General features: G+C 35.5%; 1 protein-coding gene and 1 pseudogene across 2 annotated transcripts; one reads left to right on the forward strand and one right to left on the reverse strand.

Moving 5' to 3' along the window:
• The first annotated feature begins 1,117 nt into the window (after positions 1 to 1,117).
• On the forward strand, positions 1,118 to 22,716 carry CHODL (chondrolectin). 2 transcript variants are annotated; one of them, XM_045540482.1, is made up of 6 exons: positions 1,118 to 1,581; positions 11,893 to 12,202; positions 12,355 to 12,512; positions 15,839 to 15,925; positions 18,169 to 18,271; positions 21,291 to 22,716. In XM_045540482.1, exons 1-6 carry the CDS (start codon positions 1,503 to 1,505, stop codon positions 21,373 to 21,375), a joined length of 822 nt encoding a protein of 273 aa, XP_045396438.1. In that variant the 5' UTR covers positions 1,118 to 1,502; the 3' UTR covers positions 21,376 to 22,716. The 2 variants fall into 2 exon arrangements, with proteins under 2 accessions (XP_045396438.1, XP_045396440.1); XM_045540484.1 differs by lacking the exons at positions 1,118 to 1,581; positions 18,169 to 18,271 and having other exon boundaries at positions 11,899 to 12,202; positions 21,291 to 21,391.
• LOC123630893 lies at positions 8,312 to 8,416 on the reverse strand (annotated as a pseudogene).
• Positions 22,717 to 24,039: the final 1,323 nt, after the last annotated feature.

The raw sequence follows: 24,039 nt of genomic DNA on the forward strand, positions 1-24,039 counted from the left end.
TCCAAGTGCTAAAATTTCTAATTCTGAAAGACTGGTCTTTACTGTAGCAGTATTAACTTCCATTTTTTTTCCCCAAGAAAACAATCCAACAAATGTTTAGAGTGTATTTGTGGCTTATGAAAACCAAAGACAGCAAGGAGTGAGAAGAAAGTGTACTTCCCTATAAGGCAAAGAATTTTATTTAACAAATCTTTGTACATTTAAAGCAACATAGTGGGAAACTACCAATTCTACCGAAGCTCATTATGAGAGTTCATACCACAGACCAGATATAGATTAAACCCTCATGAACAACTTTCCAGCACTCCAGGAAACTGAATATAACAGTCCTGAATATAACCGTTACAATAAACAGCAAGACAGGTTATGAAAAAGTGTCTTTATAGGTTTTAAAATGAGTGTTACTTCAACTATAACCACAGGTCACCAAGAGATGATTGCAAAAAAAATTCATAAATTTTGTATCTAGTAAATTCCCAAGAATTCAGAATATTTATATTGTGTTGATGGTTTTCTCTGGAGTTGCAAATACTGAGATTTAAATCAGTTGCAAAAACCATGCTTCAAATATTCCCTTTAGTTTGCTCCTGCAGCAATTTCGTCAAACAACCTGCTTGGAAATTATCTATTTGTAGAACCTAGGTGGGGAAAAATACCTGCCACATTGTATAATTCACTGAGCAGCCTGGGCTCCCACTCTGCCAATCCATCTTCAATAGTAGCTAGTGCCCTGCATCTAGCAATACATATGATCAAGCAATGGTGCACAAAAAGAGAAAGGCCCCACAACTTGGCATCCCCGTGGACATTTATCTTTGAGAAAATCAGATGGGTCCAACTTTCGCCAGAGTTTAATGGCAAAGCTGTCACATTTTACACAGATGAGTGTGGAGTCTGTTGGCGAATGGGAAGTGGAGCCGGGGAGCGGGGAGGGGAGGGGGGTGGGGCTGCTGACTGGACGTTTTTCAAAGTGGCGCCCGTTTTTAGCGGAGGGGCGGGGATGCTCCGCACGACTGGAGAGACGAAGTAGTTAAAAATTATTATAATACTAGCGAGGGGCCGGAACCTCGGGATGTGGGTATATAAGACGGTGCCTCCAGCGCAGAGCAGCTGCTGGTGCTGCTGTGAGACCGCGACCCGTGCGCGAGGACTCGGTCCCTCACCAGTCACGGGCCTGGGAGAAAAGCAGAGCGCCGCGGTGGGGTCCAAGCCCGGGCTCCTGCTTCACCTCTGGGACAGACACGCGACCGCCTAACTTCCGTGCCCTGTCCCCAAACCTGCGCCCGCGGAGTCGCGCGCTCTAGCCCAGCGCAGCCGCGCGCGGCACGAACGCGCCCCGCGGCGGGTCCCGGCCGAGGGCGATGCGCGCAGGGGCCCGGGCCGCTGCGCTCGGGCGGCGGGAGTAGGGCGCAGCCCGGAGGCAGAGAGGCCGCGGGGTTAGAGCCCCGCGCGCTGAGACGGCCCTCGCTCCACGCAACACCTGCTGCTGCCACCGCGCCGCGATGAGCCGCGCGGTCTCGCTGCTGCTGGGCGTCGCGCTGCTCTGCGGCCACGGAGCCGTCTGCCGCCGGGTGGTCAGCGGTGAGTCGGGGCCGCCGGGGCGGACGAGCCGGAAGAGGGGACCGCGGGGCGCTGCGGGGCCGTCTGCCCGCGGGCGGAGGCTCTCCGGGAACTGGGGTGGCGGGGGGATTGGAAACCCGTGCGGGGTAGGGGGCCGGGAGAACGCGGGGGGACAAATGGATTGTGCTGTTCTCCCCCCTTTCCTCCTTAACACGCACAAAGAAAAGTTTAAAATTTTTTGAAGTGACTGCTTCGGCAGCTGTGGAGCGAGCCTCTGCTTCATCATGAGGGGCACAGCCTTTTTCAGGTGTGATTTCCACTTTCTTTATAAGAGAGTTGACCACAGGGCAGGGCTCGGCACCTGCAAAAGGGGTGGGGTGGGGCGGGGCGGAGGCAGACAGACCCCAGACACAGAACAGTCTCCGCCGCAGAAATGCCACCCCCTGTTGCTCTGGCTGGACTTCACGTTCACTCGGATGGTTTCTGAGACCAGACCAGTACCAGTTCGCGGTGGGTCGCTTGCGGATGCCTGGGCGCGCAGCCTTTGTTCTCAGCAGGACTACTGGCAACCACAGGCGGAGGGGAGGGGGCTGGGGGGCGGCGAGTCTGCTCAGTGTGTGTGGACGCCTTGCCTTTGCAAGCACTTCGTTCCAAGTTGGGGACTTCCTAGAAAATGAAGCCAGCTGGAGTTGGGCAGAGGTATACTTGGTTATGACTGCAGGTGCGTGCACACCACAGTAGGTGCACAATTAGATCTGTCGAGTCAGTGCAAAGAAAATGGATCAAAACTGGCAAGCTTCCCAGCGTTTTCACGGATTTTTTTTTTCTTTCGATTTTCAGTGTCCTATTGTTGAGCAATTTATGTCGCATCCACACTCCCTTACTTTTTGGGAAGGTCTCTTAAAAAAGGTATAGATTCTCAGTGGCCTAGGATGAATGTGAATAGTCCTTACATGAAGATTGCACATAACTACCCTTCCCAGCTACTCAGGAATTGGGGCGGGACTGGGGAGGGCTTTGCTTGAGGCCAGAAGTTCGAGACCAGCCTGGGCTATATAGCAAGACCCTGTCTCAAAAAAAAAAAAAAAAAAATCTCTTGGTATACTATTTGTTGGATGTATGTGGACACGTGTTTTTAAGGGTGCAAAGTTTATATTTTTAACCTCAAAAGCACAAATAGTCCTTTTCCACATTTTGTGTATGTGTACAACAGGTGTCAGTGGATGTAGAAATAGATGACAGATGACAGCAACTTAATCAGTTGTGAAGTCAGACCTTTTTCACCGGCATATTAAGCTTAATTGTTACTGATCTTCCCCTTGGCAATTTCTGATGTTCTACATCTCTAGAATATAATTCTTACATGTGCAATTACCAATCACTCTCCACAAACTTTTTTGCAGGATGATACAGAAGCTGTGACAGTAGATTCTTTTTCTCTCTAATTTAGCTGCAAAGAAAAAGTTCAATATATAGACACATCTGATTATGTGAATTACTTATCTGACTGCCTTTGTGTTTATTAGAATTATTCATCCAAGTGAATGAACAGCAGTGATCATGCTTTGAATGTAAGGTACTTTTTAAACAAATAGAAACACTTCATTGACTTAAATGATCTTTTTGTATATCCTTGTTCATAAGCCTTAAAATTCTAAAGGTAGAAAAAGGATATCTAAAGTAAAAACACAACCTTAAAAAATTTTCAATGAAGTTGATTTTGTGTTCTATTAGTACATAAATTGTCCTAAACCTTTTGCTGTGTTTTCCTATTAAGTATTTAGAGGCATCTTGTAGGTGACATCTGGAAAATTTCTAATTAACTGAACATGATCTATTTGATTTAGTATAAATGATGATGTTTACTTGGTATTAAAACAATTAGTTATGTTTTTCTTATGAATAATTTAATTGTCTTTGGTCATGAAATTCACATTGAAATTTAACCATCTATAAATTGATTTGTGACTTTTAGCAATTGAAGACTAATTTTTTTTAAAGATATATTTCAGCTACAATGGCCTGAGAACAGAGCAGCCTGAAGCCTGATGTTTTGGAAGCAATATTTTCTAACAGGTGATTTGTCTGCCTGGTTGATGTTAAGTTTTGAGTAGTGCATCAATTTTTTGATGCCACTAGGGACCATTTACCAAATATCTATTCAAGTGTCTGAAGACTGAAACCAGCCTATTTGGGGCCATTATTAGGAACATACTTATAACAAATGGAATACATTTCTATTTATTAAATATTTCAATATAGCAATTTATAATTTCCAACTGATATACCCAAATAATCACTTACCCCAGGGAAAAAAGGCACTCACAAAGTAATTCTCCATAGAAATATCTTTATTTTAATATTTTAAAATATTTAATAAGATATTTTACAATATTTTAAAATACATCACCTTTTTATAAGTCCCAAGGATTATTTCAAAATAAAGTGAAGTATTTTAGTAAGAAATAAGCATTTCAAACAACTGCATCATCATAATCAGACCTATAAGATTTAACAACATCTACCAGCAGTAAGAAAGTATTTTTATAGGTTAGTGGCCGCCCTTATTTTCTTGAACAAATACGTCAGAAATCTGTAACCATGATAGAAATCAAGAGTATCTACTGAATTTGTGATTCTAAGTGGGAACTACTTCTAGGAGCTTAGACTTGTACTGATTTCTTACAACACACAGAAGTGTAGAGAATATCTGTGGGGGCTACAGTCATTTAATTTTGTGAAGTGACTGGCAGGTAATAACCTCTTCTTTAGGACAAAAATAAAGGGGTTTTACTTATGAAGATGTGAATAAATATGAAGACAAGTTCAAAATTCAGGTCTCTAAGCTGGTAGGATGTGTTTGAAGAGCACGTGATAGTTTCAGAGTACACAGCAGTGATCCCCAACTTGTTTATGCCACAAAATGGCATTAGGAGTATTTCATGGCATCTCTAGATTTCTCCAGAGCGCTTTAATATGTATTAGTTTAACATTATTAAAACTGGCATACATTTTATTTAGGAGATTGAGTAATTTAGTGACCTCTCTTTTTATTATGCAGATACCATAGAATATTGCAAATTCATGGGTGGTAACCAGTAGCCTATAGATTAATATTGTATAATAGGAAGACAGATATAAGAAAAACTGCTGAGCGTATCTCAGCCTATGGAACTATTCCATGACATCATCAAAAACATAAAGTGATGATGGTGCAGTTTTCAAAGATGCAATTACTTTAAGTATCTCTTGGGCAAGAAAGGAACAAATTAATCTTATTACTAGTCATTTAATAAACTACCCATTTATCATAGCCATTATTTTTTAACTGTTTGTCATCATTTTACGGTTTTGTTTTTATAACTGTTTCCTGAAGATGGCAATATCTATTACATTACTGTTAGAAAAGAGGCAGTGCTTTATAGAAGGATCCAAAGTGGAAATCCAGCTGATGCACTCACTAATAATTTTTACTATTTACAGCTATTTTCTGTTCGTAATGTTTGCATTCACATACAGGTAGATTGTTGTGTACAACTGTGAGATGAGATTGTTTCTTTCATTATTTTAACATATTATTGATGATGTAACACAGCCTGACAACTTGATTAAAGTTATACTCTTTGTAATTGGGAAAACATTCAATTTGAGCCTTGTTTGTTTTATTTGAAAAACAAAAAGTTTAGGTAAAAAAAATCATTAAGGAGATATATGGTTTGAAAACTCTGAGGTAGTGTTTCCATATTAATTCTGATCTAAATATTCAGCAATAGAAAATCCAAAGCCTGCTTAGAAATAAGTTCTCAGTGCCACCCAGGAATCAATAACTAATCAATGCTAATGATTCTAACATAGATAACATGCGGACTGTATATATTCATCAATCCCTTTGTTCATGCAATACCTCACCATTATATTAGGTTTGAGACATATATGGAGATAGCATAGGAATCTAATAAAAACATGGACTATAGAGCCAGACGGCCTGGTTACAAACCCTGGCTTTAGTACATATGAGCTGTGGGAACTTGGGAAAATTATTTAACTTTTCTGTGCCCTCTTGCCTCATTTTAAAAAGGGATAAGAGCACTGACATCATAGGATTGCTGGGAGGATTAAAAGGGTTCACACACAGTTTTGCAGGTTGTGCACTGTGCCAAGGTACATGGCAAGAGAATAGGAGAAGCAGCCCAGCTTGACAAGCCCTGTGCCTGGAGCTGAGGCCACCTAGAGGCAAAAGCAACTTTTTCTAGTTGAACGGTCTATAAGGGGATCTTTTTTTGTCTTTTCCTAATTTACCCAAGGCATAAATTGTGCTAGAAGTGAGGTGCTACATTCTAAATTATTGATAAAAGTCAGGCCATTATTATTAGCATTACTTCTATAAAACTCGTAAGCACTCTCACTTTTTAGGTAAGAAAACGGAGTCCAGGGAAGATTAAGTAATCCCGAGTACCCACAGTTCATATGTAGAGTTGGGATTCAAAACTAATTCATTTTGATTGGCCACATGAACTCTTAAGTCACACTGTTACTTGGTTTACCATTTATTATTCTGATCTCTATTGTAAATATTAGGATTTTTAAAAGAGGAATCTCATTCTCTTCTCAGAAAGCTTGTGGCATTTCCCAGCTGGAGAAGTAGGGTGCCTGCTGCCACCACCATCCATCAAATATCCCTAAGAATACAGGTTTGGTTTTATGTATCAATAGAAGAGAATGGATTCCAGCTATAGCAGACTATGCAATTAATTGCATTATAAAATCCTTGTTGTAAAAATAAAAGTTTATTTTAACAAAACTTTCTTTATAAGAAAAATTCCCAAGAAGTTGGCATGATATTGAACACTGAAAGCAGACCACTTAGAATCAATAGTATTCTTTTTCTTTTTAGTTCAAAAGTGTCAGCATTGCTATCAGAGACCATGCTACCCTGCATATTATAGTATCAGTATATTTATCAGTATGATTTTGAGAGGGATAAGAGGAATTATGAAAAATTATTTTGTAAGATTCTAGTAAAATATTCAAAGTTGGTCAGTCTGGTTTGGAGAAGATTTACAATGTAGATGCTGTTTCTTACAACACTTTTTTGCACCTAAATGTAGATCATAACTGAACAGTAGGCATTTGCAATATGTCTTCTATGTTTTTTTGAAAAATATGATATAAATTTAATACTCCTGTAATATTGATAATATATAATTTTAGTGTGAGACATGAGAAAAAATTTATAACTTTCATAACTGAGCACTCAACTATCAGAAAGTAAATAAATATAAGCAAAAAAGTAAGAAAAAATAAATCCAAATTATAGAGCCTTTCTAATCAGTAAGAAAAACCAAACTACCATGACCCCCATGGGTTTGGTCCCATTTTTACATCATTGCTGAAAGCATTTAAACCTCTGCCAATAGTTAGCTCCACAGAAATTTTCATGGCTAAGAAAAAAGACAAAAATCATCTACCTATTCATGGAAATAGTTGCACAATCTTAGCTGTGACAGTGATAGGATTGTTTATTTTCATAGGTAATATTCATAATCTCTAAAGAGCCTGTTGATGTAGCTGGGTGTGTGTGTGTGTGTGTGTGTGTGTGTGTGTGTGTGTGTATGCATGCATGAAACTATGGGATTATATATTTCTTTTCATGGTAGTATAAAAATTCAGTGCAGGAAACTTAAATGTTTATATACTTTTTATATTTAAAATTATTTAGCTCCTGGTGCATATCCAGAATGTGTTAACAAAAATAACTGTAAAGATATATTATCTCAGACTTTATTTTTCTCAATTATGTTTATAGAATCCCGTGTGGAAGGTCTCTTATAGATAAATAAGCCAACAATCAGAGGATGTTTTCAACTACAGATGCTAGGTGACATTTAGTAATTTATAGTTAGACAGTATAAATGTAACTTTAGTGTAATAAAATCCATTATATGGTTCTCAGAATACTTATCTATCTCGTAAAAGTCAATGAAAGATTTTATCTGAATATAAATTTTAAAGTAAGAGACAGGGAAATTCTCCATGTGATCTCACAGAATGAGAAGGAAAGTAATAATTGTTCTCTAGGAAGATTTGCCTTTACAGAAGTGGGAAAGTTGCTTCCAGAATATTTTCATTAACAGAACTTTTCTGGGAATTAGGGCAACATTTGTTTCACAGCTGTTGGGAGTTCCACTGCCTTAGCAGCCAACTGTGATCAGCTGAAATGGCGGTGAGAAGTTCAATAGCTGCTGCTTGTGCCGTTTTTGCTGCAATTTGCACCAAATTTGCACAATAAGGTGGAAACCAGTAGTAAAATAGAATTGAATGTAAAGAAATTCACAGTGTCAGCTTTAACTGATTATATATTAACCATAAAAAATTGTGCAATGTATGTATAATTTCCTGAAAATTGCTCTGCTAGATCTGAACTGTCAATGACTTTTTAGTTCAAAATCTGTAGACACAGCTGATATTCAATCAAAATTTGGAGTTAATATGTCTGTTCCAGTTGACAGTGGGCTGCTGTCCTGCTCCACTGAGAGTCCCTTGCTGTGCAGCCATCACAACCTCCACTCCCTCATCCAGGACCCAAGGACCATTCATTCCATTATCCACAACCAGAGAGAGATGGCCTGGCACAGAGAGTGCCAAGGCTGGCTATTGTCCAGAGTCCAAGAGTCCATGAACTATTACTTGTTAATTATTTTAACTATAATCCCATTCTATAGATTTTCTTTTATTATTGCTTCTTTTTCATAATATTCTTTCTTATATGTATCAAAACTTATACTGAACAATGAGTTCTGGGTTGCAAAAGAGGATTTTATTACTTTTCTATAAACCAACTTAATGCTATTAGAAATTTCCACATGATATTAAAACTGTCTTATGAATTTAATTAGAACACTACCTTAATTTTATAAATGAATCAATTTGCATCACCATTTTTGTATGCTCATCATGGATAAATATGTGTTGCATTCATTTTTTAATATATCAAAGATAATGAACAGCGAATTTTAGCATATACATAATACCTAGGCATCCTCTGAATGTGTGCTGGCTTTGTTACATATAAATACTTCTTACTAACATCTGGCTATTCTGTGTTTTTTTTTTTTTTTAATTTGACATCTTGAAAAACAATCCTGTTGAACAAATTTAACATTTCAAAAGTGCTGGAATCAAATCCAAGTCTGAAAATTTTTGGAGTGAAAAGTTGAACAAATTGAAAATGCAAGTAAATAAGATATATTTGGGGACTTAGAAATATGTAAAAATGGAAACAGAGCTTGCTTCTAAAATACAGATATAAAAATGTAGGCTTAATGATATTGTTAGAATTTTATCAGGGACAACCATTTCAAACAATGAAATCATCACAAAACCTAATAATACATTAGGAAAAATTTTTTAAAATAATATATTGATTGTATTAGAGTCAACCATTGGAACTTCCACGATCATTTCTCAAAAGTTATCTATTTTCAAACTGATTTTTCCTCCTGAAGTCTCTTTAACTCATTTTCCATGGTCATTCATACTGTCATGTTATTTTTTATTAACTATTTGGGAAGTCAGTTAATTTTTTTTTTAATTTTGTGTTTCTCCTGGGTCCCAGTCACACTTATGGAGACAGAGGGGGACAATTGTTGGCTTGCTTGCATTACTGGATCCACTATTGTATTAGTTGGGTCATTAATTACTAATTCAGGAGGGGGCAATAGATATAATACACTGGCTGAATGTGATGTGATATAATTAAAGTAAAAAGCTTTAATGCTTAATTTTTTTCCAGTGTTGAAGTATTATACAATAACACTCCCCAATCTCTGACTATTGACACTTTTCTTAATAGGCTACAAAATTAGATATGCAGTAGAAAAGGCCTTCAATCCTAACAAGAATAATGTTTATGGAGATGAATCATAAGAAAGCAGTAAAGCTATTTGTTAATTTCTTAGCATAAAGTAATTTGACTTACTTTTACAGAAAATACTTTATGGTTTGTTTTACAAGGCCAAATCTAAGCTACAATGAGAGCAAGACTAAAGGAGTAATGGAGGATATGGAAAGCAATTTGGGGATAAGGAATAGCAACAAAGAGGGATTCTTGTTAGTTGAGAGCAGAGATCAGAGTTGAACCAAAGAAGAAGCCAATGAAAACCAAAGCAAGATAGCATGACCACTGTGGAGATTATCTCTATAATCTTGGCACACATGCTTAGTGGTGAACAGGGCTAAGTGTAGACAATAGAACAATAGGAATTCCATTGCTGGTAGAGTTAACTAAATGATACCTGTGGTCCCCAACCAGTGGGTGGTGGGTGGTGAACTGGTCTGTGGCCTGTTAGGAGCTGGGCCACACAGCAGGAGGTCAGCAGCAAGTGAGGAAGCTTCATCTGTATTCACAGCCACTCCCCATTGCTTGCCATCTCCCCCACCCAGGTCCGTGGGAAAATTGTCTTCCCTGTTCTGTAACCAAAAGGTGTGTACCCCACAAAATTCTGAAAATAAAATTATCTGACATGAAACCAGTCCCTGGTGCCAGAAAGGTTGGGGACTGGTGCTATACACTGTAATATCCTTGTTATATAGATGGCTTTACTATGACCCAATATGACCTTGCATATTTGCAGTTTTGGCACTAAATAATTAGGAAAATTCATTCTGCTTAATATGTACAGGTATGTGAAATTTAATTTTAAGAGTCTTTTTTAAACTCAAACTTACTGTTTATGTATTTAAGAATTCACAGATATTGTTAGAGCAGAATTCCATTAAGAGGTCTCAAAAATTATTTTAAGCATTATTCTGCCTAATGTCTTGAAACAAATTTATTTTCAATAGACTTTATATAGTGATTTTTAAAGTCAATAGATATCTGGATAGGTGGTTAAACTGAATGCTAAAACTTACAAAAACTTTTTAAAATTGCATTTTAAACTTCCCTTCCAAATTCAGAATATTCTATGTGTTTATTCATAGATTTTGGACATTTGGTTGGTCCCAATCTTTATTCCTAAAGAAATATTGTAATAAAACCACCAATAGTTAAGATTAATGACAAGGAAAGGTGAATATAAATGAATTTAGATTTAAACTTAATAAAACTCTGCATTAGGAAAGGTTTAAAAATACAATCTTATGACTTGCAAACTCATAAGGGAACTAATTTTAGATTAATAGAGCATTTTTGAGGTTAAATTTGAAGAAGTCATTGTTATTTAGTATCTGCTTAATATACAAATAGAGCCTCTAAAATGGACAAATAATTTTTTTTCTCAGGTTTGCTGCTGCTTAAGTCTCAAGTATAGTAAGTAGGTATATTTATTACCTTATTTGTTTTGAGCTAATCATTTAACTGTCTTTGAAATACAAGTCTGGCCAAATTTCAACCTGCCCTGATCTCTATCCAAATCATCAGAAATTGACCATAGTTAGCCACTGATGAGATTTTAATAGCACCTTTATCTCATGATGTGTTTCTTCCAAACTGTTCTCTGAGACATTGGATTTTTTTTTTTTTTTTTTAGATTTAAAATACATTCCTTTTTTTTAAGTACTTGATTCTTTGAGTTTTGGGGAATTTTTATTTGGAATTATAACTTATCCTAGATGTCTCTGTAAACTGAGAGACGACATTGCCTAGGGGTTAGAGTTCATGTACAATATGTCCCCCCCAAACCAGAAACTACTCAATTGGTAGTGATTGGTAGTGGAATTTTTTCAAAGGTAGTACTCTAGACATCTATCTGTCATTTCTGATGCAATATTAATTATTTTTCATTACTACAACTGCCTTCATTTTGACTTCTGTTAACTTTTAATTTTAATGGATTTGCTCTCACATATACAAAATAAAAGCAAATATTTATACTTTAAATTTGCTACTTTGCATCTTCTTCAGAACACCTTGTATAAAATTGTTTTGTTTTACTTGTTTTTAATAATTAAATTCCTGTGTGAATTATTCTTCTTTCATAACTTTGCCCTTTTAACTAACTTTGGTGTGTACACCTAATTCCTTTAACGACTTTCACTTGCTATGATAATTGGTTTATAAAATCTACACCAGAAGAATTATGACTTTTCTTAACAAACATTTCCTTGAAGTACTGGGTTTAAAAGTTTATGTTCCATGTTTACTAGTGAATCAGTTTGCTTTTACAAATTGGAAGTAATAGGCTAGAAAATAAACTTTACAAAATGATTCAATAGGAGAAGCATTCTTGATAGTCTGTTTCCTGTTTTGATTGGTTCTTTAATTTGATTCTTAGTAGTGCTATGAATGTAGTTCATATTATCAATATATGGGCATCATTTTTTTTTTTTCAGGACAAAAGGTGTGTTTTGCTGATGTCAAGCATCCCTGTTACAAAATGGCCTACTTCCATGAGCTGTCCAGCCGTGTGAGCTTCCAGGAGGCACGCCTGGCCTGTGAGAGTGAGGGAGGAGTCCTCCTCAGCCTTGAGAATGAAGCAGAACAGAAGTTAATAGAGAGCATGTTGCAAAACCTGACAAAGCCTGGAACAGGGATTTCTGATGGTGACTTCTGGATAGGGCTTTGGAGAAATGGAGATGGACAAACATCTGGTGCCTGCCCAGATCTCTACCAGTGGTCTGATGGAAGCAGTTCCCAGTACCGGTGAGTACAGATCTTGAGCAGTCCAGTGGTGCTCTGGGGGACTCAGAGGGTAAGGGGAGGGTTCTGTTACCTGTTGAAGATGTTGTAAGAAAACAGGCAGGCTCACTTAGAAGATAATGTATCTAAGGGTTCTTTTTGCTCTCTATTCACAGAAACTGGTACACGGATGAACCTTCCTGTGGAAGTGAAAAGTGTGTTGTGATGTATCATCAACCAACTGCCAATCCTGGCCTTGGGGGTCCGTACCTTTACCAGTGGAATGACGATAGGTGCAACATGAAGCATAATTACATTTGCAAGTATGAACCAGGTAAGAAGTATTATAGGTAGACATAGCAGATTTTGTGCATATTTGCTGATATTAGGTTTTGTCTTTAAGCTTCACTACCTTTGACTCTTTTGGTTTTTCTGCTATGAAATGTGGAATTACCTTGCAGCTGGTCAAATCTCTCATTATACTGAAGCACGTTGTATGCTGTAGCGCTAACTGCCCAATGAGCTCAATAGAATGGAGTAAATAGAAACATCTGGAGAGATGTCTTTAAGAAAAATAATTTCTGATATTAAGACTAAATTGTGTTTTTGTAAACAGATTTTATGAACAGGAAATATTTAAAATATTTTAAACAGTTAGTGTAATATGTGGGAAGTAGTTGTAAGTCACCAAAGCACATTAGACTTACACCTGTGGACAACAGTTCTTTAGATGATTATCTGGTGAATTTAAGGGAACAAAGCAACTTCCTCCTGGATCATTAGCTTATCATCTCAGAGCATAATACTTGGCATGTGGTCCTCAGTGAAAATTAGAATGATCATAGCTCATTGCACCATAGTGGAAAAAAGTAGAGGCATGTGACACATTCTTCCTATAACCCCTATTCTTGAAATATGCCTGCTTAGTTTTCTTCTGAAAACTCCGACTTCTTGCCATATGCAGCAAATGGGAAGATCACATTGACCTCAGCTATACTAGTGTGATTTCCTGTTGAAAATACTAAATTTGAATTACTTTGAGGAGGACAGCTCAACTGAATTGATGTTTGACTGAAAAAGGAACTAATCAAAACTCTATAGAATCACTTTTTTTTAATCATCTGAGAAAGCCAAGTTAGATCCTTAGGCTTTGAGGGTTTTTTTTGTTGTTTCTTTCCTCCTCAGTGTTTGAAAGTGTCATTTTAACTCTTCTGAAGGACTGTCTGCTTGACCTCATAATATGTGTTCATGGAAGGCAATTATAATTGAGTACTGCCACTTCCTTTATTCTCTTGAAATTACATGATTCTTTTTCTCATAAAACCATAAAGCACAGGGATTATTTGGATTAGACTTACCCTTCTCTTACATTCATCCTGCTCTTGAGTGTATTAGCCAACTTTTTATATCCCTGGTGAGTTTATTCTTTAACCCCCTTGGTTGCTAAACCCATCATTACCCTCCTGGAAGCCTTTGCAAAGCTAAGTCTGTTATGGACTTATGTTCTTTCTCTTTATTTTTTGCTTGGAAAATATAAAGTTGAAATTTTATGATATTTTAAATTTGTGACACTGTTGTGTGAATGAAACAAAGAATATATTATAGATTATTCTTAATACATTACCCTTTCCTTTCTTTTGAGTTCTTAGATCAACTATTTGACCCTTTTATTTTATTTTACTTGTTTGCATTCAAACTTACTCCGTTATTTAGGACACTATCAACCTCATAATTTTTTTGTTTTGTATTAGGAAATTTAAGTTTATATTACTCCTGTAAGACCATTTAAGACATAAAATAAGTTTTTTCTTTATCTTCTACATTCTTCCCAAATCCTCAAATAATCTATATTTATTAAAAGATTCCTTTATGTAGTTATTATTTGGACACATATGCACAGGTTTATAGATGGCCTTACAATCTGCTCAGGATTTTTATTTTTTATTACACTTTTTAATTTATTTATCTTTAACGTGATTTCTTTTTGTTTAGTTAACCGTCCTTGAGCTTAGTGTCTGTTTTGTGAAGGATGTTGATGGTTTGATTAAATTCTCTGGTTGTTTTTAGTGATGAGGAGATTAGAGAACTAAGGAGTACAGCTAATTAAAATTTATAAATTATAACACTGATTATTATGAATTATTATTTTCTAACTTTACTATAACTACTATGTGATTTGAACTTTGGCTGTCTTTCTGCTTCTACACACCATGTAAGAGCATGACCAGTGCCATCCAAAGTGGTAAAATATTAACCTGGCTATGCAAAAACTGAATAATTCACCTTTAAGTTTTCTTACTCTCCTGTCTTCCCTTTTTGTTATTAACCTGTGAGTTGCAAATCTATTCTTCGGGTCTACCAATGTCACCCAAGACACTTTCAAGGAGATACTTTTGAATCTAAATTTTGCATTAAAATTGCCTTAGGCACTCTTGTTCTTAGATACTAAAAATAGCATATATGGGATTATGTTTCTAAAATTGTGTTATTTAATTAGCAATTACATTAATTTAAAATTTCTTAAATTATTTTTTAAATAATTGGTTTTATGTTGATAAATTACATAAATACTAGTTGACCACCTACAGTCATACAGTGACTATCTTCTGTAGGAGAGTGGATGTAGACTAGGAATGAATCTGAAACCTACAAGAGGCTATTAAAGTGTCAAGGGAAAAAATTGTATATAAGAGTAATAAATATTATTACAGGATGGTGTATGATTAAACTTCCAATGAAGAGAGATTCTATGACAATAAATCAGTAGTAAATATTACACTTAAAATACTTCTATATTCTAAAGACTATATAAGATGCTACATGTGTTTTTTTCCATCAGTTGACAAAAGTAAATATAGAATTACATTTTTGAACAAATGAAAGCAAATTTTTTTCTTGCTAATTCAATTTACTTTCACTGAATTGTTGATTTAACAAATAGTTCCCCATGGGAAAAAAATAGGAGATAGAGCAGTATCAAATCATGATAAGAAGTTTCAACATTTTAAGTGTATAGAAATTGAAGAGATCTCATCTGATAAAACCGGAGAAAGGAACAATTTTCAAGCTTTAATTTATTATTGTTATTTAAAAAAGTAGACACAATTGGAAAGAAAATTCAAGGACGGTATTGTTTATGTAGAACAGAAATATGCCTTGGAACATTGTTGCTTGAATCATCAATTCCAAATGCAATCTATATACAGTAATCTGCTGATTATTACTGTAAGGAGAAACCTAAATATTGTACTGATATTAGTAAGGAAATCATCTTTGCTTGTCTTTGAATTGCATTTAATGTATCACATTCTTAGGTTCACCAATTTTTGCTTATCTTTGCCTAACTTTGTGCCAGCTTTGTCATTATTGCCTGTACCAGACTGTCATCAGCACAGCCCTTCTGTTGATTGCTAAATGCAGTTTAGGGTTGCAGGGAGATTTCACCAAGTACATCATTTATTCAAAGATAATTAAATGTTGATTTTGTAGTTACATCATTTCATGTAAATTTAAATTCAGAACATATTTTATTAGCTGTAAACTGTTCAAAAATCAAAATCATAGTGTTTTTATTGTTTTATAATAAACTTTTATTTTTATCTATGTTTGCATATCTCTTATCTAATCATCATATATGATACCTGTACTTATTATTTACAGAGATTAATCCAACAGCCCCTGTAGAAAAGCCTTATCTTACAAACCAGCCAGGAGACACCCATCAAAATGTGGTTGTTACTGAAGCAGGTAATTAGTTCATATATGTCTTTAACTCCTGTTAAGAACAGAACTGTACTTTCAAATGCTACTTCACATTGACCCCAGTGAAACTTTTTTTGTTGCTTGAGAAAGTGGTGCACTAAATATGGGCCTATGGAAATTTTCTTTTGAACTAGGTGAGAAAACTAGTTTTTGAATAGGAGAACCTATTTTATTTTCTTCAGAGTTCGATTACAAGTTGATGTATCTGGTATTAAATGAAGTGATTTAAAGCTGGATTTACGAGGAACTTCCCCAACAACATGTAGGTATCATGAGGCAAATCGGCACATTCAGTGCCCTTTAAACAGTGGTGTACTGGAAAATGTTTACAGATTGGCTGGGGTGGAGGTGGAGTATAAAATAAAAGGCCTGATTTGTAGCCTTTGCCAATTTTGATGGTATAAATACTCCTACCCTGCCCCATTTCAGGCTACTAAAGTGACCTGACTGAACAGCAGGTTGGGAAGAGATGCATGCAATGAGCTCCCAACCCAGCCACCTCCAGCACACCGCTGCCTGCAAAGGAAACAAAATGCAATCCCCAATGCAAATCACATGTTAGAAACTGCTCTCAACAACAGTGAGAGGCTCTTTTTAGCACGGCCTGTACCAATGGACAGAAATGTTTATTCTAGTTGCTTTGTGAAGATTGCAAGAAAGACCTAAAGTCTCAGAATCTTTCCAAAGGTGATCCAAAATCCATGAAAGAATAGGAAATACTATCTCTTTTTCTTTACTGTTACATATTAGAGATCATAATGGTATTTTGAAGAGGAAGAGAAATATTTCCTGAGTCCTTAAAATGCTTGAAGCCACCTGTTGGAGGCTTAAAAGATTAGATGAAAGCATAGCAAATTATCCCCTAAATACCCCATCAATGGACCTCATTAATTTGCCTTCTTTGGTTAACAAAGAAGTGCAATTAAATGGATAGCTTGATCTATCCTCAGTCCACTTTGACCAGAATTATTTAGTCATGATGATGACTTTTAATTTTCAAAGTAAATGCATAATCTTCAATTTGCTTTTCTTGTGTAGACATGACATTAAGACTTAGGGCTTTTCACGTTTCAGGTGCCTGATTTTCACAATATCCAGCTAAACTTAAAGATATCAGTAAAGATATCATTTAGGAATATTTTCCCTCTTATGACATTGAAAAAATGTTTAATGAAGTCATTTTAAGCTGTATGGGATTTCAGTGTTGCAGTTTTTTTATTTTACTAAGAATACCTAACATTATTAAGTGTGATGGAACAGGATTAAAAAATGATTCATTTTAGAATTTAATTAAGAGCAAGTCTTGTGTGTCTGGAGTCTTGTGTCTCTGGGATATGACTGTATCATCAGTTAATATTTACATATTTAAGTTTAATCCCAGAGACTCTTGAATATCATCACAGCACTGAGCTTATTGGTTAGGCTAATTATTTATTCAATAAGTCAACAATGATTTTAATAATCATTATTCTTTAATAATCAGTGCTTGTTTCTCTAAGTAATGTTGAGAAGGATTAATGGAGTGAGATAGCTGAGATCATTAATATATTATGAAAATAGCCCGTGTCTCAATTGCAGATTTAATAATAGTTTTAAAAGTATGGATATTGAATTGGAACATGACAACCAGTGCAGTACAATTTTGTTTTTAATTTTTACCAAAACATGAATACAGTCATAGCATCACTTAGCAACAGGGATACATTCTGAGAAATGCATTGTTAGGAGATTTTGTGGTTGTGTGAATATCATAGAGTGTACTTACACAGCCCGAGATGGTATAGCCTACAACACACCTAGGCTATATGGTATAGCCTATTGCTCCTAGGCTACACACCTGTACAGCATGTTACTATACTGAATACTGTAGGCTATTGTAACAAAATGGTAAGTATTTGTGTATCTAAACATATCTAAACATAGAAAAGGTACAGTAAAAATATAGTATAAAAGATAAAAATGAGACATCTATATAGGGCAGCTCCATTATAATCTTATGGGACCACCATTGTACATGAAATCCATCATTGATTGAAATGTCATTATGTGGCACATGACTGTGTATTATTTCATTAGATTTTTCAGTATTTTATGAAGAAACTTGTGTGGAATCTATTTATTGATAATAATTCTATTTTACCTTAATTTTTTTGAAAATTCTTATACATTTTTTGGTGATAGAATCCTTCCTCAACTAATTGTACACTAAACCTGTTTTACTTTTATAGGCATAATTCCCAATCTAATTTATGTTGTCATACCAACAATACCGCTGCTCTTACTGATACTAGTTGCTTTTGGAACCTGCTGTTTCCAGATGCTACATAAAAGGTAAATAATGTATATATGTAGAGACAACTTGAAAACACTTTAAATAATATATTTATTCAAAGTCTAGCAGGTTTTCAGAAATCTTTGTATTAGTATAAAATTAATTATATTTTTAATTTGCCTTAAGAAGTTTCTGATTTTCATGTCTGTCAGTACAAATCCAGTATATGCAATGTAATAAAATATACCTTGATTATAGAATTCATACAGTATCTCATTTAATTTTCACAAGACTTAAGAAGCAGGTTTCCTTCTGTTTCTGTTTTTCAGTTGAGAAGACGGTGGCTTAGATGGGTTACTTAATCTGCCTTCAGTCCCATAGCTAGTCCACATGGTGGATTTGAAATCTGAAATGCTGGAAGCATACAACATACGCACTATACTACACTGTTCTTGTTTATTAAGTATAAGAATTAGTGCTAAACCTTTCAATGTAGACATCAAGCTATGTGTAAGACTTGATTTTTGTAGGTGCACTTTGTAGTACCTTTTCTAAATTCAAGACATAGGCTTCTGTTTTATTTCAAAAGAATCTTTTAAGATTAGGAAATAAAGCACAGTGGTAAAAATATGTCACTTTTTGGCAGATATCTTGAAATAAAATGCTATATCTTAACAGCAAGACTTCTGGGGAATATTATGACTTTCATATCTGCTACCCTTCCCCTTGAGTTAGAGAGGTGAGGTTTTTCCACATATGTCAATTTGTCAATTAAATAAAAAATATGAAATATAAATATGTGTTAAAATAAAAAAGAAAAGATATTGGGTTTAAATAAGAGCATGTTTGCTAGAATAAACTAAAGATCTTTGAATATTTTATTATAAAATAAGAACTGATCAAGAGATTGTCTCCATCAGGGAAGGATGTGCAAATAAATTTATTTTTCTCTTTTGACTTCATTTTCTTTTTTTTCTTAAATAAATCCTAGAGAATCCACTAAGTAATGAAAGCCCCAGAAAAAAATTAAATACATGTAAGCTCTAAATTTATCGCATACATTTTTAAGAGGATCCAACCTGCAATTAACTGGATATTAAAATAAAACCTTTTGAATAATGATAAATAAAGCCTGACAAATTAATACTGTACTTTGTGTTCTCTTGGCTTTCCTATATATGCGGAAGATAGTCAAAGATTCTTTTCAGTATTTTATATAGAATAAAGACAACAGTAAATGTTTAGTTTCTTGCCCTAATTCTTAAGCCTTTAGATAGATGATTTATCATTATGGAAAGCAGTGAAGTAGAGGGGAGGATCTGATTAAATCCTTCATCCAGCCAAACTGTTAAGGAAGATCTGTAAAGCAGCAAATTGGCTTGAAAAAATGATTTATTAATAAACATGTTATTTAGACATTCTCATTTATAAAGTGAAAATTACTAAAGTGCCAAATAACTGAGTTTTCTCTAAAGTTTGTTTCCTTTCTTCCAAATCGTGTATTATTGTGGTGATTCTATTTATTTAGTGTCTCCCGGGTTTTTACAGCTTGAAGATCTGTGGAGTTTTCACTTGTTTGAACTTCTCAGAGTGAGACAGTAAACCAAAATAGAGCACCTTCCAGATGCCGGAATTAGCTGTAGTCCTGAATTCATTTGTTCTTAGACCCTCCCCTTTTCCTTTCTTCCAGGAAAGCCAGGAGAAACTTCATCAAAGACTCAACTCCATTGTCATCTGAGTGCCTTGCAGAAAATTTAAATTCCAATCTGGTACACATGATGGCTTCTCTCATTCCATGTCATGTACAAAATAACTCTTATTTCCCTAACTAGTAGTAATTCTTATGTGAAATACTAATTCTACACAAAAGCCAAATTAACAATTAACCCCTTTATTTTTTTTTACCATTTAAAAAATGTACTTTTTATAGACTTTGCTTGATTTATTTTACATTCACGTTAAATGACTTTGTAGAATAAAGTTGTTTCAATCTTACTTATTTGGATGAAAATCTACCAAACATACAACATGGACATAATATTTTATTAGTGTAAAATCAGTTATATTGAAGTGAATTAAATATTATAAAATTATAATGGTCAGGTGTGTTTAGAAATAGTTCTCTCTTTAAAAGAATTCTGCAATGTGTGGTAGATGGAGAGGAGGGGATGGGAAGATGCCAGGGGGGATTGCCGTAGATGCAGGAAATTGGGGCTGGGATGGTAGAGGAGGAGGTAGGTGTAGGGCACAGTGAACATGACAGGCAAAGAATAGTGCTCCAGGTGAGAGATCATCCTCCGGAAACTAGACCAGAGAAATCTTGACAAGGAATCCGCCAGAGAATGAATGACTTGGGTAAACTCAAGAATAGATACTTCTGTAGGTGCCTGAAAAGTGACCATTTTATGGAAAGACAGAAGACAGCAGAGCCCCAGGCACAAGCTGGAAAGGTGGGCCAGAGTTCCAGCTGTGACAAGAGTGAAGTTATATCACAGACCTGGAGGAACTCATATTCTCAAATTACCAAAGCATGAATCTGCTATCGAACTACACTGGTTTCAGAGACAGGCACAACTAAGCTTTCAGGGACCGAGTGACTTTAAGCATAGAACAGTAAAATGGTTGGGAGGAGGAGTATAAGCCTGTCCTCACATTTAGTACAATAACATTGTTTTGATGATTTCCCATTAAATTCTTCATACATTAGTGGCAGGATATTCAAAAAGCAAGATTTAAAAAAATCATTAATCAAAGAAAATAAAGGTTTATTGGTGAATAGCATGGAAATTTTAAATATTATGTTAGATACATTTTTGTATGTGTATATCTGAAGTCTAAATTATGAAGAGTCAAACACGGAAAGATACATTTTGTTTGATTCATCATTCATAAGAACTGTATGCCATCTTCACACATTGGAATAATCTAGAATTTTTTGTAGGATCGGAAAAATATGCTGGTGAGAGAAAAAAGACCCATTTATAAATATATGTCTAAGATATCTCCATTTGGACCAAGACATGTCTAGTTTGATAAGAAGTTTTAGGCACTGAATTTATTTTTTCTTATGTTTTTCAGTAAAGGAAGAACAAAAACTAGCCCAAACCAGTCCACATTGTGGATTTCAAAGAGCACCAGAAAGGAAAGTGGCATGGAAGTGTAATAATTCATTGATTTGACTCCAGAAATGAAAATAGAGTTTTATAATTCTGGATCTGTATAAGGAACGGCATCAGAACATTAGCTTGGAATGGCTTGAGACCTCAAAGGATCTGCAAGATGAACTGTAAGCTCCCCCTTGAGGCAAATATTAAAATAATTTTATATGTTTATTATTTCATTTACAAAATATGCTGTGCTAATAATGGAGTGAGACATGCTTATTTTGCTAAAGGATGCACCCAAACTTTGAGTAAATGGAATGGACCATGCAGATAAAATTGCTATCAACACATCAGGAGTATGTGCATTGGAAGCAGTTATTTTCATTTCTTTCACCTTTCATAAGTTGTAATCTAGTTAATGTAATGTAAATTGTATTGAAATTTACAGTGTGCAAAATATTTTACCTTTGCATAAGTGTTTGATAAAAATGGATTGTTCTAATATTTATTTTTATGGTGTTTCATTTTTCAATACATGCTGTTTTGATTAAAGAAATTTATTACTGTTGTCAACTGACTCCACACACACACAAATATATTACCATAGAAAAAGTTTCTTTTCAAGAAATGGTTCATCGTCTTTCTGCTTCTCTGCTTTTGGTCAGTGAATGTTTAGAAAATCTCTTCAGAAATAAGAAGCTATTTCATTAACTGTGGTACAAATTTCCTCAAACATTTTACGTAGAGGCAAGAACTGTCTAATTTCAATTATGTAAGACATGTGCCTTACAATTATTTTTAGTTTAAAATTCAACAGATTTTGTAATAAAATGACTTTATTAATAGCTGTACAAACAATGACGCAGTCTATCTGAACAAAGGAAGTGGCATATACAATATACAATATAAATCATATGTCTTCACATGTTGCCTATATAACTACAAGTAGCTCTCCGAGGGTTCTGGAATTAACGTGGTCCCTCTCTGGCTAACAAAACATAGATGGTTGTTTGGGGTTTGGGATTGACCCTGGAGGCAGATAGTTGCAGAGTTTGTAGAAGTTTTCCCTAGCTGCATGTAGCCTCTAAATATATTAGTAGATGATGAAGTCTTACAGTTGGGACCAGGTGAATGGTCACCATCAGTGTGGAGCTAAGCACAGTACACTGACAATTCAGGAAGGAAAGAAACTATGAATTCATGTGGAGTCCTTCAATGATTGAGTATTCGTTGGTGAGGGTTTGTTTTAGATAGTAAATGGCAGCTCCTTTCTGTCTTATCTCCTTCTAGTGTCTTCAATGCTTATGTCTTGTTCTTCTCAAGAGAGAGTTGTAACTATCTGGTCTTGAAATGTCCCTGTGCTCCTTTTAACCAAATAAAGAGTTCTTGTTTCTGAAGAATGATCATTGGTATTGTCTAAATCTCTTATGTGAACAAAGTAGACATATTAGCATCCATGCATTAAGTTGAAAACAAATACTCTTTAAGTGTGGTAAGAATGGAAGGTGTGGTTATATCTAATCTTTTCCCTGTCACTCCTTCTCAGTAAGATAATAAAATGTTTGCATTAACGCCAATTCACAACCAGAGTTCGTTGGCAAAGCTAAGAGGCAAAATAGAAATCAATGAGCATTTTCAGCTGTTTAGAGACAGAGAGAATGGGCAGCTACATTCCAAGCTGAGATTTGCCTACATGTAGCTATCCTGTTTCTGTTCTTGGCTATCTTTCTGGGTAGAACAGGAGAGACCGGCTGCTGGAATCTACCTTTTCCCTCCAAGATACCACCACACATCTCTTCCTTTAGTCAGGACTTTATGGAAGCAATCTAGAAATTCCCCTTTGCCTCTGCCACCCGGGGCTATAACAGCTACAAGAAGCAAAGCAATGGAGAAACGCCTTGGTTTTGTCTTTTACCTCTATCCTAATCTGGGTAACTCTTCTAGTATCAAAGACTAAACCCATAAGCGACTAGGAGTAGGATAATGAACTTCTCTCTTACTAGAAGATGGTAGTGATGCTGTCCTAAGAGTTCCATAAAATTTTAGGTGACCTTTAAAACATGAAAAGATGTACATGGTGTATCTGTTGTGAGAATATTTTAGGAATATACTTTTAATGTATGTTTGGAAATGCAGATAAAAAGTGAAACAATCTTCAGATACTAAAAACAAATAACCTGCACCTTCCCAACTGTTAGAATCAGGTTATCAGAAAGGTCTTTGAAAGAATAGTGTGTTTAGGGCCTCCAATTTTTGACCTAATAATAAATTCTGCAATTCTTTACTATGATTTCATAGTCCTCCATTATCTGGCCATGCCTTCTTCATATGACACTCCCCCCTCCCCTTTTTTTTTTGACTATTTTAGAGAATCTTTTGGTATGATAACAAACGATTCTCTACTGACCTCTCTCTCTGAACTTTTAGGATCACTCCCACCTGCACAGTGGGCCCCCAATATCCTCTTCAATGTGTCAGTAAAAATCATTCCTTCCAGGTGTAGCTCAACTCTCCTTTCTTTCTTAAAGCCAATACATACTGATTGGTCCCTTCTTTCAACTTCTTTAAACCTTACTGTCTCTTCTATTATATTGGCTCATGACAGAATATGTGCATGTGTGTGTATGTTTTGTATGAACTAGGTATGAGTTTTGTCTCCCGAAATCAACGGATTCTGTGTGGTAAGCTAAGTTAGAGTTTGGAAATGATCCAAGAGATTAAAG

This window comes from Lemur catta, chromosome 1 (genome assembly GCF_020740605.2).
Source record: "Lemur catta isolate mLemCat1 chromosome 1, mLemCat1.pri, whole genome shotgun sequence".
In the NCBI taxonomy this organism is placed as follows: domain Eukaryota; kingdom Metazoa; phylum Chordata; class Mammalia; order Primates; family Lemuridae; genus Lemur; species Lemur catta.